Source organism: Triplophysa dalaica, chromosome 15 (genome assembly GCF_015846415.1).
Source record: "Triplophysa dalaica isolate WHDGS20190420 chromosome 15, ASM1584641v1, whole genome shotgun sequence".
In the NCBI taxonomy this organism is placed as follows: domain Eukaryota; kingdom Metazoa; phylum Chordata; class Actinopteri; order Cypriniformes; family Nemacheilidae; genus Triplophysa; species Triplophysa dalaica.
The window spans coordinates 5,017,030-5,036,780 of record NC_079556.1 but is presented as its reverse complement, the minus strand read 5'-3'; the positions used below and the strand labels follow the sequence as shown (position 1 = coordinate 5,036,780).

At 38.9% G+C, this 19,751-nt stretch overlaps 2 protein-coding genes across 4 annotated transcripts in view; both read right to left on the bottom strand.

Annotated features, from left to right (window-relative positions):
- Window positions 1–477: 477 nt before the first annotated feature.
- grem2a (gremlin 2, DAN family BMP antagonist a) lies at window positions 478–7,502 on the bottom strand. Of its 2 annotated transcripts, none has more exons than XM_056768169.1 (2): window positions 7,059–7,502; window positions 478–1,911 (listed from the first exon to the last, which is right to left on the bottom strand). In XM_056768169.1, exon 2 carries the CDS (start codon window positions 1,908–1,910, stop codon window positions 1,323–1,325), a length of 588 nt encoding a protein of 195 aa, XP_056624147.1. In that variant the 5' UTR covers window position 1,911; window positions 7,059–7,502; the 3' UTR covers window positions 478–1,322. The 2 variants fall into 2 exon arrangements, with proteins under 2 accessions (XP_056624147.1, XP_056624148.1); XM_056768170.1 differs by lacking the exon at window positions 7,059–7,502 and adding an exon at window positions 2,757–2,878.
- Window positions 7,503–9,639: 2,137 nt separating this feature from the next.
- rgs7a (regulator of G protein signaling 7a) overlaps window positions 9,640–19,751 on the bottom strand; it is a 42,349-nt gene continuing 32,237 nt past the window's right edge. The window contains exons 5-18 of one of the 2 annotated variants that reach the window (XM_056767274.1): window positions 19,406–19,512; window positions 19,126–19,177; window positions 17,996–18,060; window positions 17,621–17,697; window positions 17,185–17,266; window positions 14,136–14,210; window positions 13,733–13,831; window positions 13,175–13,236; window positions 11,789–11,899; window positions 11,501–11,626; window positions 11,200–11,386; window positions 11,021–11,110; window positions 10,443–10,482; window positions 9,640–10,286 (exon numbers count right to left, since the gene is read on the bottom strand). In XM_056767274.1, coding sequence (XP_056623252.1) covers window positions 10,462–10,482; window positions 11,021–11,110; window positions 11,200–11,386; window positions 11,501–11,626; window positions 11,789–11,899; window positions 13,175–13,236; window positions 13,733–13,831; window positions 14,136–14,210; window positions 17,185–17,266; window positions 17,621–17,697; window positions 17,996–18,060; window positions 19,126–19,177; window positions 19,406–19,512 — 1,154 coding nt within the window. In that variant the 3' untranslated portion in view covers window positions 9,640–10,286; window positions 10,443–10,461. Of the gene's footprint in view, window positions 10,287–10,442; window positions 11,111–11,199; window positions 11,387–11,500; window positions 11,627–11,788; window positions 11,900–13,174; window positions 13,237–13,732; window positions 13,832–14,135; window positions 14,211–17,184; window positions 17,267–17,620; window positions 17,698–17,995; window positions 18,061–19,125; window positions 19,178–19,405; window positions 19,513–19,751 lie in introns of both variants that reach the window. The other variant, XR_008909095.1, reaches the window with a different exon arrangement.

The following is a 19,751-nucleotide window of genomic DNA, read 5'->3' as shown; positions in this document are numbered from 1 at the left end:
GCTAGCTGAAATAGTTTGTTTCTGAAGCATATTTATAAGAGCCTGACAAAAGACAAAATTATTTCGTCCTGGTATTGGTTATAGCTGTGAAAATGTTGGTTGATTTTTGGTGTGTCACGATATTTGTCAGACTTAAATCCCCCTTATTTGTATCTGTCTTATAACAATTTAAGAAGGTTTCATTCCAACAATTTTGTCTTTTGTATGGCTGTTCAGAAACACACTATAACAGCTGATATAAAAAATAAATCAAGGGTAAGAGCCCCACTAAAGGAAACATTATTATGGTTTTTGAACTTACTTATGATATTTTCTTCAGCGATTAACATCACCTGTTCATCATTATTGATCAATCATCACTTCATTATCTCATTAACTTGTTCAGGTGTTCAATAGGGAGAAATCCAAAGTATTCTGTCAGGGGGGGCCTGAGGACTGGAGTTGAGAACCACTGATCTACACAATGTAGCTGTTTTGTTAAATATTGTCATTACATGTGTCTGATAGACTTTAAGGTAAATATTTTACATTGTGCACATTATGAATGATCATAAAACCCCAAGAAATGAAACTCTGTACATAAATGGTCAAAATACATCAAAGAACTTTATATCAGATGAAATTAAACCAATGCCAGCATTTCTATTAGAGGCAAGTCAAAATTACGTTAAGCCCCCGTTAACTGTCTGCACTTAGTCAAAATATAGTGAACCCCCTTTCGGTTGATAAGGTCCACAGTCACCCATCCATTCGTCTGTTTCTGTACTTCATCAGCACTCACATATAGTGGCTGGATAAGCAAGACAAGATAAATGGTAGTTAAACATTTCTACTGCACTCAGGTATCAAGGCCAATTTAAAACCAGCTCTGCTGAGATGAAGCAGAATACAGAAATACTGGGATACACCCTCAGTGGGGACAGGCTTTCAAGGTTGGACAGAGGTCAAACATATAGGCCTAAACCAACAGAATAAAAGGTCAATATAATAAACGTTCATTTATAATAATAAAAAACATTTGAAAGTTTCATTCTTATACTTCAATTCATCTGCTTTGTTTATATGTTCTTTGTGTATAATCTGTATAAAATAATCCAACTTTCTTTTCTTCGCTGCTCGGCAGCAATTCGGCATTCCCGGTTTGCATTCTGCGGTAGGCCTACAGTCCGGACATATTAAAAGTGGCCAGACTCTGATTAGCTGTTGTCTTTGGCATAAATCTCACAAATTGACTCACTGTGCAGTTCCCATTTAGCTGCGTTTCCCAGTCAAAACAGAACTCAGTTTGTCCAACATACTTGTGTTACACATGGCCGTCTCGCTCAATGTGCAGCGCTGACGTTGACAGACACGCATTTGCATTGCTTAATACGCTGTACTTTTCGTTGCCGGTACGGCGGCTGCAGGCCGGGACAGTGAAGCCGTACGGTAACCGTTGTTATTCGGCTCGGCCGGCAGAAGGCGCAAGACTGAAATGAAGAGTTGTGGTCAGGCACGGGCGCCATTTTTCGACTTCGTTGCGACGACGTTTGAGACGTCAGGTGACGGGGGATGTAGAAAGAGTTGCACTGGCCGTAGCAAAAGCGGTTGATGATGGTGCGGCTCAAACAGCCCTCCAGACTGACAGTTTGACGTAACGGCTGTGTTTTGCACCAGTCGCTCTTCAGGTACTTTCGCTCGGTGACCACCAGGGCTTCACGACTGGACGACAGCACATCGTGCTTACCCTTCTGCCGTCGCGGCGATGTGTGCTGGGTCAACGATGAAAGTGTGAGGGACGGCGAAGACACATCGTTGCCCTTTTGCTTGTAGGGGGATGGGATGGAACCCTGTGGGCGTGGCTTTTTGGTTTCCGTAGTCACGCAGAGGGTCCATGCCAATATGGCAGGTACTGCCAGCTTCCAGAACATCCTGAGAAAAGATGAAAAATAAATTTTAGTCTGTGTGTGCGGTATTCAAACAAACTGGTCCAAGTGACCTCATCCAGTGTATTATAGTTTATTAGCTATTTACTTGTCGTGTATACACTGTCGTTTCTTAAAACACAGAGCATTTATGTCATGCTGATACATGTAAAGCTGTCTTTGGTCCAAAGACTCTAAAGTCCCGTTTATCAAGGCGCCCTCTTTAGATAACCCTCAATATCGATAACCTCTGACTCTACATCCAACACTGTTGCATGTTCCCTTCATGTTCTCGCTCTTTCTCGTGGCCAACATCCTCTTTTATCTTATTCGCAGGGTAAATTGAGGATAAAACCACGGTTGTATGTGATGTATTTAAGACGCAGATGTGTCCGTTAACTCCCACAAGAATGTTTAAAGGATATGGATGTTTTTCAGGACAGACCAATCTAAAGAGCCCACTGAGAGCCGGGAGCTAAACAACACTAGAAAGGACCATTACGTCATTTACACATCATAAAAGCGAGGCAAGAGTCAACCACAAGTGAAGTTGGGAAACTTTCACAAGGAAAACAATAATGTAATAACTTAAGCCTAAAACTGGCTCGTTGGGTTGGATTTAATGAAGATTTACATTAGTTCAGCTCTAAAGAAGATGAACTTGAGGACCTGATTGAGAAGATCTGATATGCACCAAGCAAATATTGAAGTTATATATTTGTAAAAAATAATTTGGCAGTTTTACACAATATATAAAACATAGCTTAGAATTTTAGTCATACGCAAATATCTAATCTACATATCTAAATGACGAACAAGAACCGTCTGGTTCAAAAGCTACAATAAACTTACTCACATGGTGGCAGAAAGGAATGGATTAATCACCCGTATCTCCCTCCGTCAGCCATTAATGCTGTTTACTTTAACACCAGTCCCAGAATGCGCATGCAAATAAACAGGGCCGCCCATCAAAAGGGACCGCTACAGACGCCATGAGGTTACTAGGAAGCTGACTTCATGTCTCTGCTGATACAGGGTTAAATAATGAGAGGTTTGCTCATGCCGGTGCCAAGATATGCTGGGGACTATAAACAGTAGGGAAAGCACCATATGAATGTTATTAGATCAGGATGTGGAAAGGTTACAAGTCTTGGGGTCCTCTCCACTTCGATGACCACAGGGTGACCGGAGGGTGCGGTTTACTGGTTGCTCTTAGGTGTGAAGAAACAGAGAATGCTGGGATTTGACAGATATGTTGTGTTTGCTTGAATTAGAATTACGGTAGGGAAAGTGAAATAGAGATAGAATGGCCGTAAATCTCCCCAGAGAAAAATTTGGGGTTGGAGGTAATGGCTAGTGTCTGGTTGGAACGTACACAAGAAAATAAACACAACAACTTCCCTTTTGCTGTCTATGAGTATGTATGCGATGATTTCTGTTTCAACACTGTAATTTTTTGGCTTAAAGTCACTTCGACTTACTATTTTCCATTAAATGTTTAAAGGGACAGTTCACCCCAAAAAATAAATCTGTCATCATTTACACACCTTTGAGTTGATTCTGATGCACACAGAGAAAGATACAGTATTTGGAAGAATGCTTGTCACCAAACAGTTCTTGGACCCCATCGACTATCATAGTAAGAAAAATTACTTTATAATTGTATTGTGCTGTTGAACACAAATAAGATATTTTGAAGAATGTAGGACAGGAAACTGTTCTGGGGCACTTTTGACTACCATTGTCGTTTTTCCCACTATAGTCAATAAGGTCCAAGAATTGTTTGGTTACTACAATCATTCTTCCAAATATCTTTAGGTTTAACTAGAAAGTGGACCAACTAGAGAGTGAGTAGTTCATGACATTATCTCAACACTGGACACATTTTTTATGATAATTTGACATGATTTTGAATATCAAATTTTATTGCGCTTAAAAAATAAATGTAGCAAAAATTACTACATTCATTCAAATCTCCATGAACCAGACACCTTGTAAAATGTGACCCTGGATCACAAATATTTTCTCAATATTTTGGATTTTTGGGGTTTTAAACTGTATCTCAGCCAGATATTGTCCGGCTGAGATTTATACATAATCTGAAAGCTGAATAAATACGATTTCTGTTTATGTAAAAATCGAAATTTCAAAAAATTGACCCATAATACTGGTTTTGTTGTCCAGGGTCGCAAATATGTACACATTCCTGTATATCAGGTAAATTTGCAGCAGTAATTCTTATACAATCAGACACAAGGAAAGAGAGAAAAAGACAGACTAAATTATATTTTACCCCAAAACCTTTCTCCATTTTCTGTTTCTGCCATATACAGCTGCTAAAAACTATTTCAGCTGAATGAATGATGTTAGAGAATCAGTGTAGCGTAAAACAACCAAACCGCAAGTACCAGCATCTCTCATTTAGCCAAATCCAGCAGGCACTCCAACACTGCAAGGGATACCAGCGTCTGACCAACCACTTTCAAAACCCACAGCCAGTGTTCCTCACACTTCCACGAATTCTCCAGCCCAAAACAAAAGTCACACATCTAAAATCCTAAAGCTTCCACTCGTACATCCACTTTAAAAACGTGAATTATGAAATTGATCACCACTGTAATTATTTACCTGCCACAAGTACATTTCTTTACAACTTGGACAGAGAAACATGTACGACTTTAAATTAGAATCACATATTGTTTTGAGCAAAACTCTAAATACAGTCCTATAGACACACATGCATCCTTAGAAGCTTGTTTACATCTCAAACCCAAAAGCTTCAAATTCATCAGTCACATACTGATGGCAGACAAGTGTGTGTAAGGCAACGCTCCTCTCTGATTAATCACATTAAATCAAATCAAATCCCTTTATTGTCACTCAACCATAAGCGCAACAGTAGGTGAAAAACTTGGGTGCAGTTCCGACCAACATGGCAGTATGACAGATGTGTGGATTACAATTGGGACTAGAATATTCTGGCTAAAATTCAAGTTAAGCTAGATCGACTGTGGCAATGATGTCGTCGTATGCGTCCTCAGTTTGTAAATAGAAACAAAAGAATGAATTGGAAGGTATGGACTTACACTTGTCCCGTAGACTTAAATTGTACATGTGCATTTGATACCCAGTCAGATTATATTAGAGGAACACTTTTATATCCCAGCTGGGTGTCCGTTTGATGGAAAGCTGAGAGCAATTGTAACATCATTTCCAAACAGGAACTATTTGGCATAATTATATATATGCTAAAAAGTGTGGGACAGAAACATCAGTCGTGAGCAGATCATGTACAAAATTGTTGAATGTTGCCCCTGGAATCTCGACGTGTCGTAAATCCAACGACAAGACCATCTCTTAAGGTCAAACTTTTTTTTTACCCCTAAGCGGCGTTATTTTATACTTAACACAATATGCGTTTCAGGACCAGGATTTTACAAGCAAGTTTACAAACTCCAGATGAGTGCCTCTAAATTAGATTTGGGATACTGAAGGTACAAAATAAACTCCTTCCATGGTGTGAAGTTTCACCATGTGGAATATGGGTATATAGAGCGGGGAGTGCAGATACATATCAGAGAGATGGTAACTCTGTGCTTCAGATGTCTGTGGTTGAGGACTGTTGGGTCAGATTCGTGTTTCAATACATAGCAGAGGTTAAACTGTGGTTAGACAGTTCAAGCGTATCAATGACTGACTTACTTATGATGGCTGTCGTCAAACAGTGCTTTCTGTTCAGAGTCTGGCTTTCAGCTCCGTAAAGCACACACGCAGTCTTGTATTCATATCATTACATGCCGTTTACATCTTTTGCTAATAATTGAAGGTAATTATAATTATGACAAACTAACTCTGCAATGTAGGTCATTTCAGGTGAGTGGAGACTTTTGGTCCTGATAATAAAGCACAAGCTGCACACATCAAACACACATTATTTGTGTACCGTTTTATGTGGATGAATTTGACGATTATAGACTGTCGGGGTAAATCCGCTTTGTTTAATGCGCCCTGAGGGGGCAGTCACCACTTTGAACCGAGTAACAGCTGATCCAGGTCCTTCTTTAAAATGCAGATCAAACGTTTCACACGCAAACACACTAGTATGTGCAGGACTGAAGTCAGTTTTGCTTCACAACCTTAGATGATGGTTTTCATCCACATACATTTTACATTTATGCTTTTGGCAGACGCTTATCAAAAGCGACTTGCATTGCAATATCCTATACATTTATACATCGGTATGTGCAATCCACTGGGATTAAATCCACAACCTTGAGTTGTTAATGCAATGCTCTTACCATTGAGCTGCAGGAAGCACTTTCCATTATTAAACACTTACTGTCAGGGTCTTCCATGTGTGATCCAATGTGTGATCATCTCTCAATAGCAGTTCTCTAATATAAATAGTTTTGGGTTTTATTTCAGCTCTTTTTATGTTTATGGCACTTTTGTATTATGAAGCGGCATATTATAAACTCACAACAATCTACTTGTATTGTAAAACAGCGCAATTTAAAGGAAACTATTTATTATAGTTATTGGAGATCTTTGACTTGTATAACAACAGCAAAACTTTTATTTTGATTAAAATAAACACGTTTTCTAAAGAACATGAGCCTAATGCGGAAGTTAGGAATGTTTAACCACAACTATTTAACAGGAAGATTGTAAAGAATGTTTGGGAACCTCTTGTTTTCAGAGCGAAATTGGGCTTTTGACATTTCACACGAACATCTGAACTGCATGACACATGTTCATTAACAATCGAGTAGAACCGTCTTATCAACTGTATCTTTGAAAATTATCCAAACATATCAGATTCTGTCTTTATAAATCACTTGTGACAACCGTGAGAGGTTTACCTCGGGTAGTTCTTTTGTCTCAGGTGAAGGTCGATTTTGAGAAGCATATTCATTTTTTTGTGATTTGCAGTTTTCTACATTAAACCAATCTACATCAAACAACATTCTGTGAAAAGTCACCTTGATATTTACTTAATAAGGTCAAACTTTGACGTTGATAATTTCATAGATTTCACAGACAGGGTCCCAAATAATATTATATCATAAACATATACATTACATTTTAAAACCATATCACGTATCCACAAAACCACAAGTTCTTAAGTGAGGGTCTTTCCCCATCTTCCCCTACCTGTCAATCTGGAGTTGGTGTCTTCCCGAAGACTTCACTCAGAGGTCAAAGGTCAAGTGGCGGGTCAGAGCTCGTCCAAGGTTCAAAGCACCAGGCATAGAACGGAAACCCGAATATCCATAAGACGGATGAGACATGTGCTACAGTATGGGCTCCTGAAAATTTCTCCTCCAATTATGCCGTTACCGCGTCTCCACCAGCCGTTCCTGACTCCAGTTTTGTTGAGGCCACAATGAAGAGGTCACACTTTATGGCTCATAGTTCCCCAGATTAAATCATTTGTGTGCCATCCAGCTCGCATTATGTTCGACTGAATTGGACTTGGTGTGTCTTTGAATCATCATCTCTCTGATTCACTGTCACATCTCACTGCCTCTCTAAAGAGAATCGTGTGAGTGCGAAGAGACCAGAAGGAAAATCATCAGTTGCACACAAGTCACAAACAGATTCTGCAGATCTACACCTCTCTCTCTTTCCCTCCCTTTCTTTTGGTCTAGCACTCTCTGATACCTCCCCCTGAAGCCCACCGTTAATCATCCAGTCCTGAAAACACATTGTCTCTCCTCCTCAAACTCTCTCTCTCCTGCTCACTTTCTCTGCATCTCTGAGTTGCAGCCCACATGAGTTTGCATCCCAGACTTAACCCAATTGCTTTTGGATTGCTACAAGATAACACAAACGCTGTTGCCGGTTTTTATCGTACATCCTTTTAAATATAGATAAAACATCAACACTTCACATTATCATTATTCATTTAATATGAAAAAAAGTATATGATTGATCAATCTGTAAAATGTTTTGCTATGGCTTCATTGAGGTCCCGCCCGAAGGCTTTCCTTGTGTCTCTTTAAACATGAAAAATTATTTTTCAAATAAGTTTTGACAGTACATGAAGACAAGTTAAAGCAGCTGTTATGTGGCCTGAAAAGACAAAAGCTTAAAGTCACAGAAACAATTAATCGACTTTCACATTTGTGCACTCGTAAATCTCAATTTGGTTTTGGATGTTTCACGGTACTGACCGTGCTTTTTAGCTTTCTTTGCTTATTTTGTCATTCTTCCTGCAACTATGTTGTTTGTGTGGTTTCGAACTCATCTCCATTTAACCACAATAGGAAAAACATGCATGCTTTTGTTCCTCTTTTCTATATAAAACACACAGACCAACAAAGCTATAAGTGACAATCATCACACACACACGATTTTTTGTATAGCAAGATATTTACTTTATGCTACCCCTAAAGCCAAACCTGTTTATATTATTATTAGATTTCAAAATATGTGTTTCAAATAATAAGGAACAATTCAATTGTCGTACAATATATTAGTTTTCAATGTTTCACAATGAATCATTTTTTTGAGTTATAATGTAATTTTAAAGACTAATGTAACCGTGTAGTTAGATACATTAGATGACATTAGATCATTCCAGGGGTTAGTTTGGACCTGAAGACTTTGTGATGCTCTAAAATCTCCATATCCCCTCAGAATCTTCAGGAGAGCAACACGAGGGATGAAGTCATTGCCCTCTAGTGCTCATAAATGCAACAGCAAGTCAGCAATTAATGATGTACTTTAGTTCATAAATATCTATAGACAGTTTCCTCAATGTTTTTTGGTTAAAATCGTCTTCAGTTTATTGAAATGGTCGTCTTGTTTTTATTAATATCAGGCCATAAAATGTATCGTGTTGCTTTAAATGGGGTTCACTGTAGCACATCAAACTGCAGGACACCACACAGAGCATAACTATCTGTTTGCTGTATGATAGAAAGGGAGAAAGTAAAAATTGATGTAGAATATAATATACACTACCGCTCAAATGTTTAGGTTCACTTACACGTTAGTATTTTCCTCATTTTGGTATAAAAGCAAATATATGTAATGCAACAAATGGAATTATGCCAATTTATCTACCGGTATCTCGAGATTTCACTATGGGATGGATTTAAAACAGTATTTGAGTTCCCATGCAGAGATCACATTGGCTGTTTTATTATTATTATTATTATTATTATTAATCAAAACATTTAAAGGTGCTGTGTGTCATTTTTCTTTAGACAGAAATGCAATATACTGTAGTATACATAACTACGTGTTCAGGGATGTATAAAGACCTTATATAATGAAGCGTTATGCTTTTTAGAATGAGATATCTCTATCTACATACACCGCTTGTCCCCCTACATGGAATTCACCATGTTTTTTTTTTTTTGCCACAATTATATACTGTAGGTGTCTACTAAAATGTTGAAGGCAAACACTTCATAAATGGAATCTAAAATATTAAACTATCAGTATTTTTTATAATATCATTTGTTAAATAAAATGATTATAATTAAGCTAAAAACCTCACAGTAAAACCAGACAAAGGTACTTGCAGTAGTATTTCTTTACAGTCAACTGTAAGTCCTTTGGGAGAAAGTGGTGATGGGATCAGGACATGATCCTGTCCAGACTCAAACCTGCAGCACCGAGGGAGCACTACAAAATCTATTAAAAGCAAACGTATCACAGCTCTGACCGGTCTCTTCTAGCTGAACGATTAGGACAGTAAACAGAAATCCATTCTTGACTTTAAGATAAAGGACGGACTTTATTACATCTTTAAGTAAAAGTGTGTTTACACATGGTATAAAAAAATAAACAGAGCGAGGCAACAAAGAAAAACTGATGAGACACTTTTCACGGCCAGTCGCGTTCAGATATATCCCATGCGACTTTACAGGTGCGATAAGCAAACGTGTGCTAAATCCATTATAGTGTAATAAAACCAACTCAAAAGAGATGAAAGAGAATAGGAAGAGATCATCTCTGTCTAAAGCTTCTCGTTTTTTTACACTGTGCCTACACTGTTATATTTTATTGTGATTTTTTTTACATGAAATGTTCTGATTTTGACATCATTTGATCAGTCTACAGTTCTGACAGACAGTAGAGGAGAGAAGACCTCTTTCCTCCTTTGAAAGACATCGCTGCGTTTCTCAAAAGTCCATAATGTCTAACTGTCTGCGAGACTAAAACTAGCAAGTAGCAAGTAGAAGCTGATGTAAAAATTCAGCTTCTTCGACATGCATGTGATTTGGTCCAGTTTCCAAGGTATGTCTGGGGTCTGGACCAATCAGACGACATAGATGAAGATGATAGTGTCGTCATCCTCGGTGGATTGTTTGAGGCTCAGCAAGACTGGACGACAACAGGCAGCCTCTTAGATATCAGAGATTTGCCCTGAAAAAAGAATGACAAAAGATGAGATTTTGCGTTTTAGGACAGTAACATGCATGCCGTGTTAAAAAAAAAGCATGCCGTGTTAAAAAAAGTGACAACTCTGATCCTCTGTGATCAGGAACAACACACAGACAGGTTGAGGAGAAGCAGGGTTACCTGGAAGCATTGCTTTCCTTCAAAACAAGTTCTTACTTTTCTGTGGACAAGACAGAGAAACAGAAACAGGTGGGCATTTTGGCAGCCGTTTCAACAGGAAACCAAAATGCAGAGACATGCAGAGAGAGAGAAACGACAGATAAATGCTTCCTTTAAAAAGACACAAAGAAAAGTGAAGATCTTGCTTAACCCTGTCGGAAATCGACAGACATTTTGTCGTTACGACATGATTTAACGTGACATCACAAGGTTTGGGGACGGGAAAAAGCGCCATAAAAGCTTCATCTGACCAGAGCTGGTGTCTGATTGGTCAGGTAAGCCGTCATCGAGGGGGTGGGGCCACTACCACTTACCACATTACGAGTGAACTTTTCGAAGGATGTTCTGCGATCCTGTATGCCTCCAAACTTTAGTCAACACACCATAAAATGGAGAATAAAAAACGAGCTGACAAGTGTTTTATTGAAGTAGGTTCTGTCTCGATCGATTTTTATCTCGTGCATTCATCTAGTTTTGTGTTACAAATGCATTTTGTTTCTATACTTCGTACACGCTTTAAATCGGTAGAAATTATTTACCTTTTTCTTAGCCTGCAGAAGCTCCTGGTAGGCACTGGATCTAATAAAACGGCTGTAAGAGTCGCTTTTCATCAGCTTGTAGATGTGCTCCTGTGAAACACACACATTTACATATTTAAAAACATGACAACGTCAGTGAAACTCCTAATTTATATCCATTTTCAGTATCACACATTCACCTGTGCATCCTCAAAAGTATACCGCCCCGGGTCTTTGACGTTCTGTGTGGTCTTATCGTAACTCTTTGAGTCAACGTTGATGGCACTTGGAGCTCCGGGAGCCAAAAACTCCTCCCAGATCTCTTGCACGCGCAATGGCACCTCACGAATCGTCCTCCTCTTTAATTCCTGCACTGCCAACCAGAACCTGAGGAAGAATTTGAATGAAAAATGAAGATGATGGTTAGTCGGAAGAACCATCCGGCAGTGGTGTAGTACGTGTCAGAACCAACAGGGGGCGTGTGGGGGACCGTGGACATACCTGAGGTTTTCTGAGCTGAATTCTGACTCCAGGAATTTGAGGAACTGCTCTCGACCAACGGGATCTTTCAGGACCTCATCAATACCAAAGCCCCAGCGTCTAACTCTTGTCTGACCGGGTTCCTTACTGTCAAACAGACACATACACAGCGAAAATACTCTTAAACATGCAAACAATATGATAATAATGGTTAATGTGTAAGTAAACTAGCAAAAAGGCCAATAAATCTTCCAAATTATGTTTTACTTCTAATACTTGTGTCCACAGGTGTGTGTGTTTCCAACAAACCTGGCCTCCATCTCCCAGAGTGTTGTGTCATCTGATATCCAGGGGTTGGAGGGGTCAGGAGTGGACAGGAAGGGGTCATAGTCTGAGTACTGCTCAGTATAGCTCAACAAACTGCAAGATCATCACACATATCAAGTTGGAGTTAAAAGGGATGAGAGGAGGCACTTATGGATAAGATTTGTTAGTAAATTACATATGCACACCTTACTGTAACATTAAAGGAACATATCACAAAAAAGGAACAAATTATGAGACCATTTCAAAATGTACTATTTATATGTATATCCATCCATCCATCCATTTTCTACCGCTTATCCGAACTACCTCGGGTCACAGGGAGCATGCGCCTATCTCAGGAGTCATCGGGCATCAAGGCAGGATACACCCTGGATGGAGTGCCAAGCCATCGCAGGGCACACACACTCACTCATTCACTCACACTCACACTCACACACTCACACCCTACGGACAATTTTTCCAGAGATGCCAATCAACCTACCAAGCATGTCTTTGGACCAGGGGAGGAAACCGGAGTACCCGGAGGAAACCCCCGAGGCACGGGGAGAACATGCAAACTCCACACACACAAGTAGGAAGCGGGAATCGAACCCCCAACCCTGGAGGTGTGAGGCGAACGTGCTAACCACTAAGCCACCGTGCCCCCCATTTATAGGTATATGTTGAGGTAAATTATAATTTTTGTTTCATTCTGTGAACTACTTACAATATTTCTCCAAAATTAAAAAAAAAAGTTTATATTTGCAGAAAAGGAAACAGGTTAAAATAAGAAACGATGCTTTGTATTTTCAGACCTCAAATAGGGCAAAAAAAACAAGTTCTTATTCACTTTTAAGTACTTCAACAGTGATATTTGCACATGTATTTAGGAAAAGTTCAAAAATATGTTTTTAATGTGATAACCTTGATTTTCATGTGTCCTGCCATGCTGTCAGGCTTTCACATTGCTTTTGAATGACATTTTGTCACTCCTGAGGTATGATTGTGTTGATATTCAACAGACATTGGACTGGAATGGCCATAATACATCTAGAAATGCTGATTAAATAAAAATTTGGAATGTCTCTTAATTTTTTCGCATCTATATACGCATTCACATTTACCGTTACTGCTTGTTGCAGCTGTTTTATGATCGATTGTTCCAACTGTTTTTTTCACTTTGCATTAATTTTTTAGTGGTAAGGGATGTACGTATATAGAGGCATTGATCTCGCTTCGGTAGTTAATTTGAGGACGAGAAACAGAAACATGTTTGTCAGCATGATTAATATTTACACAGACTATTTAAGAGATCGATAAGAAAATGTTTAAGAACTGTAGAATAATAAAGACCTTTGGGTCGATGGCAGCAAAGACTCTCTCACTTACGTCTCTGCAACTTTGGACATTTTCAATCGATGTCTGTCTAGCTGTGATTGCCAATACTTGATCTGGAAAGACAATAATGATAATGGTCAGGATGTGTGTGTATGTCAAGACATGGGAAAATACAGCCACAAATAAACTTCCCAAATTCTCCCAACACAATTCACATTTCTAAACAGGCGTCTCAAATTTAAAGTTCATTTATTTATAGAGCACATTTGATACAGCCACAAGACTGACCATTAGAATGAATAACCAAAAACACAAAAACAATAAAAAACGAATACATTTTAAACTAGAGGGAACCAGATCAAAATAAAAATACAAAATAAAAAGGAATAAAAGTGGGTTGTTGGTATTGATTCTTCACTGTAGTATGAAAATGTATGTTCTGCAATAAGATTCAGAACTCGAAGGTCCAAAAACAGCTTTCATTGAAGCCGAGCTGCTTAACTGTGTATGTCAGATTTTGCATCAGTATGACATCACAGTCTGACAAAAGAAAAAGGTCAGAACCTACAGTTTTTAACCGGTACGTTTTCATTTTTCATCAGACATCACCTGTTCCTGAAGCTCTTCCACGGTTAGCTGCTTGGCCTCAGGGGCCGGTGTGTGTGTCGGGCTGTGGCTGCGAATGTCATTTTGAAGGCCGTAGACAGACTGCGGAAAACCATCAGAATAATTTACAACCATATTTACATAAATGTAAGCCTGGCCATGTGATTACAGATGACACATTTACAGTTCTTGATTGGTAGATTTTCTGAGTCTCTCTTATTGGTGGAGTGATTCGAGTTCAATAGTTGACTGATTTATCAACGGTGATGATTCAATGATTTGATGAGCGCAATGAAGCTTTAGTCATTCACATGTTGAAGGAAATTAGAAGATGAGTTGATGTGATTAAATGCTGAATTTCCTGCACGTTTAATGTGTTTTCGTGGTGTCGGATGAGATAAGGCACCTTTCTCGTTTTGTGAGGGTTTTTCATCCTGGATGATTTCTTTATGTCCACTTCTGTTGTGTTCACACACCCCGGCTGAAACGCATACAGTACATTATCAATATACAATAACAGTCTCATCTTTTCATGGCTAGTAGTTTAGGGTTGCCAGGCAACCAACCTACTTTGACTCTTAAGCTGACACATTTGACTGGGATGCTCCCTCCTCTTTTGGGAGAGGGGATGATATTTTAAAAGGCATCAATCAAAGGTTTCCCGCTGGTTGAACTCTATTTGATTTCACATAGCGCTCAATGTTTCCACACTTCTGTATCGTATGAACTTTATGTATGAGCCTGATTCACTAGGGCGACCGAACAGCCTTTAAGAGATACTTTAACCAAAAATGAAAAGATTTTTCATCAGTTACTCTCCCTCATGTCATTCCAAACCGGTGTGACTTATTTAGCAGAAAACAAAAGAAGATATTTTGAGGAACGCTGGAAACCAAACAACATCGGCCCCAATTGACTTCCATTGTATTATACAAAACCACTGACACATTTCACAAAATAACTTCTGTTTTGCTCCACAGAAGAAAGAAAGTCATAAAGGTTTTGAACGACATGAAAGTGAATAAATGATGGCAGATATTTATTTTGGGGTGACCTTTCCCTAAAGCACAAATACAGTAGGGTTCTGTATTAAATCCCGTCTTAGACTTGCACTGGCTAAATATGGGAGAACCGCGGCATTTCTCTCTGGCGCGTCAGCTTAAAAGATTAGTCAAGTTAGCATGAAATTGCTAATGAGAAGAATCAAGCCCAGTGTAATTGAGGGAGAAATTGCTACTTCCTTCAAAACAAACAGCTCACAAACACATGGCGTGTACTAAATCACATGAAGCATAAACGCTGTACACACCAGGTTATTCACACATTCACATATAACCCTGAAGCACACACGGTCTGACACAAACATATTAATAAAACTTTTAAAATGACACATTACTACAGTTCTTCAGACATAGATAAGATTAAATGGAAAGCAAACTTTTGAGTATCTCAGATATTTCTCTTGAGAAAAAGACCCAGAAATCTCACAGATACAATCTAATGATTTTAACATGAACCTAAACATCCTTCATCAAATTTACCCAAATCCATAACATTTTACCAATACAATCTACATTCATTTTACATCTTCATACTCTTTGGTTACAATTGTCTCATTTGTTTATATATTTATTTATTCTATTTTAAGGAAACCTCTGGGAATAAAAACACTTTCCACCATCGCGCCCAATCGTTCTCGTCGCTTAATTGTTCCTCTCTGTGCCGATCCGGGCTAGCCGGTACGTAAATGGTTTTATTTTCCACCGCACGGCTGATATCGGAAATCTTTAGAATGTAAACAAAAATGCGTCACATGCTGCCTTGGTAAAACAAGTGACTAAGTTATAACATCTCTGCATGCGGTCTCCAGACTAGAACGACTAGAGATTAGAACGGTTCGGCGTGATGGTAGAAAAGCGCTCTAAGTTGATACTTAAAACACAACTGAGAACTATAATTTTGTCAGCTGTAAAAGAGAAACCTCTGAGCCAATTAATTTTCCTCTGGCTATAATAACCAAAGGTAAAACGTGTGGCTCGGTATTACTATTTTTCTATAGACCGTTTCATCGGACATGTGCGCGCCTAACCCCCAGTTATCTTCCGCTTTGTGTTTGGCTAGTGTCTAGTAATATAACTATTTATATTAAGTTTATTTATGTTAATATTCATTTGTATTATTATTTTACTGTATAATAATTGTATTTAATAAACGATTTGTTGAATTTCGTTGTATGCTTATTTGATTACATAAACAGTTTGTTCAATAGGTGCTGTAATTTTGCCGCATTTAACCAAACCGTATGGTACATTGACATCTAGCGGTTGAGCTTGGTATAACAAGTTCAAAATATTGGAGAGACAAGTTTAGCCAAGTAACGGTTCTTCTCGGTTTCTTTTGCTTGTCATCAGAAATAATCTAAAGGCACTCTGTTGTCTATGAATGTGTACCGGAAGTTCAGTTGGGGTCACAAAAGCTGCACATGCGCAGTAACGTTTGTTTATGTTGTTAAGATGAAACCGCTATAGCTATCACATTTATATGTATAATAAAATTAAGTCAGTTCCCTCACTCCCATAAACACTTAGTAGCAGTGTCTTAAACACTTACTGTATTGTAGTACAACCATGATAGATATTTTCAAAAAATCTATAGTCAAAATTTTCGAATAGGCAACCTAAACATGCTTTATCCGAAAACAAAACCTGGTTGTATTAAAAAGTATTACGATAGAACATGTCACATCAATAAAACCAAATTGAAGGGACAGATCATGTAGAGGTCTCTTTAAGGTCCATCCATCCATCCATTTTCTACCGCTTATCCGAACTACCTCGGGGTCACGGGGAGCCTGCGCCTATCTCAGGAGTCATCAGGCATCAAGGCAGGATACACCCTGGATGGAGTGCCAACCCATCGCAGGGCACACATTCACTCATTCACTCACGCACTCACACCCTACGGACAATTTTTCCAGAGATGCCAATCAACCTACCATGCATGTCTTTGGACCAGGGGAGGAAACCGGAGTACCCGGAGGAAACCCCCGAGGCACGGGGAGAACATGCAAACTCCACACACACAAGTAGGAAGCGGGAATGGAACCCCCAACCTTGGAGGTGTGAGGCGAACGTGCTAACCACTAAGCCACCGTGCCCCCCCTCTTTAAGGTCATTAATGCATATTTCAATTTTATATGTAAATCTGGTGAAACGCTATGCTATGCAATGCACTGTACAACAACAATGCATTTTGTTGTTTTATAGCTACCCAGCAGTTCTGAAAGACAGCACAGAGGTGATTCTTTGAACTCGAGAGGCTTTAGAAATGCCATCTCTTAGGAAACACTTCAAACACTCCTGAGCAACAAAGAATTATTCTTAATAGAACAGAATGGCGGTTTTGTTTCTTATTTTAAAACAATCATGAACACAGACACATAGACAGTCACTCACCACCGGTCTGTGCACATCCCAGAAAGCTCTTTCCTGACTGTCCAGTATTTTCCTTTCAATTTTGTCTCTCTTCTTATCGACTCTGTACACACAGAACACAAAACCAAAGAAATTAAAACATCCCAAAACTTGAAAAAGAAAAAACAAGTTATAGTTGCCTAGTTTCTTGGCACAACAGTGCTGCGAGAAATTGGAAACCAAAGAAGAAATCTTGGAAGAGCAGCAGAAATGACTCATTAGATGAGTTCAGTATAAGCCAAGTGATTTCACTTTACAGTTTATATTAGTAAGTATCTGAGAACAAGACAATAAAACTGAATGAAACACCCTAAAACTTGATCAAACACCATTAAATATATGAGAAATGAAGCATTTGCTATATGTAAGGAGTCAGAGATGAGAGATGAGACTAGCATTGCTTTGGAAAGACACTCACTTGGCCTGAGCCTCTGCTTGCATAAATATAAACTCCCATTTCCTGGCGAAGGCCCGCTGTAATCGTGCTAAACTCTCCTGGAAAAGGGAAAAAATACGTAATTAAGCAAATTCCAAGCTGTTTATAACAAAAACATCTTGTCTAGTCTAATGAATTTACCTCAGCAGGCCTACTGGAGAATTTACCTGGATCATGCAAACAAAGCCCTTCATATAAAGTCAAACTTGGATCAGACCTACTTTCTTTTAAAACATTGTCATTACTTCTGAAGTACAAAGCCTGAGACCTGCAGTGTTACAATTAAGAAAAAACCGGAAGAGAGAGACAGAGAGAGAAGAGAGATCAAGAGAGAGAAGAAAAGAGGAGATTACTTACAGCTTCGTAATCAGCGAGTTCCAGGCGAGCTTTGTTCTGCATTGTTCTTTTGCACAAGTACACAGCTGCAGAGATGAGCGGAGCGTTGTGAATAACACCACCAACACTTACAGGAGTACACACTTTAGCCCTCGGCACTTCTATACTGCTTATACTAAAAATATAGCACACTTTTAACATACGGTATTCACACTGCTTGCGTTGCATCACATCAGAGTCTTGCTTTGTTCTGACTGCTGAATTCGGAAGCGTAATTTGCCTATTATGCCTAGTAACTCGAAATAAACACCCACACTCATACACACCATTATAATTAGCATCTACACATTTTTATGCAGTTGGATATAAAATAGGGAGCCGCAGAGATGATGTATGCAAACCCCGGAAGCAAGTTGGCATTTTTGGACTTCCAGTTCCATCGCTCCAAAGTCTGAGGGTTTTTTGAATGGGTTTTTTGGAAAATCGCCCGAAATAAGGTTTGCGGAAAACAAACCTCAAAATATTTTCACAGTTTGTTCTATGACATAAAACACACCAGTTATAACCCGCTTGTGATTTTTTTAAAGTCTTATTGTTTCTTTAAAACGGCGGTTGCGAACAAGTTGCTAAAAGCGACCACTTCCTTTGTCGGGGACGTTAGAAGTCATCGCGCATATAACGCTCACAAATAATGCAACATGGGCACAAATCTTATAAAAGATAGATGTAGAGTTATTAGGATGCTGTAACTACTTACCAGGAACACATTTTTAATAGCATCGATTGCTGATTGTAATAGCCGATTGTATTGCGGCTTCAAAACTAACAAATGTTGTGTTAGTTTGTAAAGATTGTCGTGTTAACAACATTAACCTTTGTTAATCACAGAGCTTATTTTTTGAGATCTTCCAAAAATGCATAGGCTTTTGGGCAAGGGAACCATTGTGGCGCTTACTTCCGGGTTAGCCTTCAAATATACGTCATCTCTGAACCTCTCCATTACGCAACATAAGCGGCGAAACATTGCTGATAGCCATATCCACACAGACATGTTACTAAGATCCCATACTGCAATTCTGCATGTATATTGTAATTCATAGGCGTACCTTCCCTACACTTTTTTAGATAACAGATCTCGCAGAAAGACTAACCGTAGTCTGTATTCTCAGGCTCCCAGCAGTTTGAAGGCCAGAAGTATGGCGTCTAATAAAAGAGAGAAATATGTACTACATTATCCGTTGTGCAGTGAAATGTGCAACCATGTTTTATGCAGAAAACTGTTTCATTTTATGGCTGTTAGTAAAGAATATTTGGCAAAATATGATTTATTTACATTATAAAATGATTCTTATCACCACATTTTTCTATTTCTATTTTAATGTAAAAAGGATTTCTCTCCATTTTATCTCTCAGACCAGCAAAGTGACTGACCTGGAATCTGTAGAATGTGCCGTCATCTTTAAGTGTGAGCACATGGTCAGAGATGGGGAAGAAATAGCCGTGAGCCGCCATCAGTGTGCCCAGATGAAGAGCCTCGACTAAAAAAAGAAACTTCAGTGTTAATCAGGGATCCAAGCATATGGGAACTCTGTCAGAATTACTATGCTGCTTTTGACTTAAAGGGCTGCTTCAACGACGTGTCATGCATTCTGACATCTTTACAATGTTAAACGTGCTGTCTTTTCATGCTTAACATGGTCAACTTGTCAAAAAAAAAGGTGGGCTTATAATGTAGTATTTCTGTGCTCAATAAACTCCCCCAGCAATCGTACAGGTT

Excerpts from the sequence above, each read along its gene's own strand:
- grem2a (XM_056768169.1), bottom strand. The coding sequence starts at position 1,910 with ATGTTCTGGAAGCTGGCAGTACCTGCCATATTGGCATGGACCCTCTGC.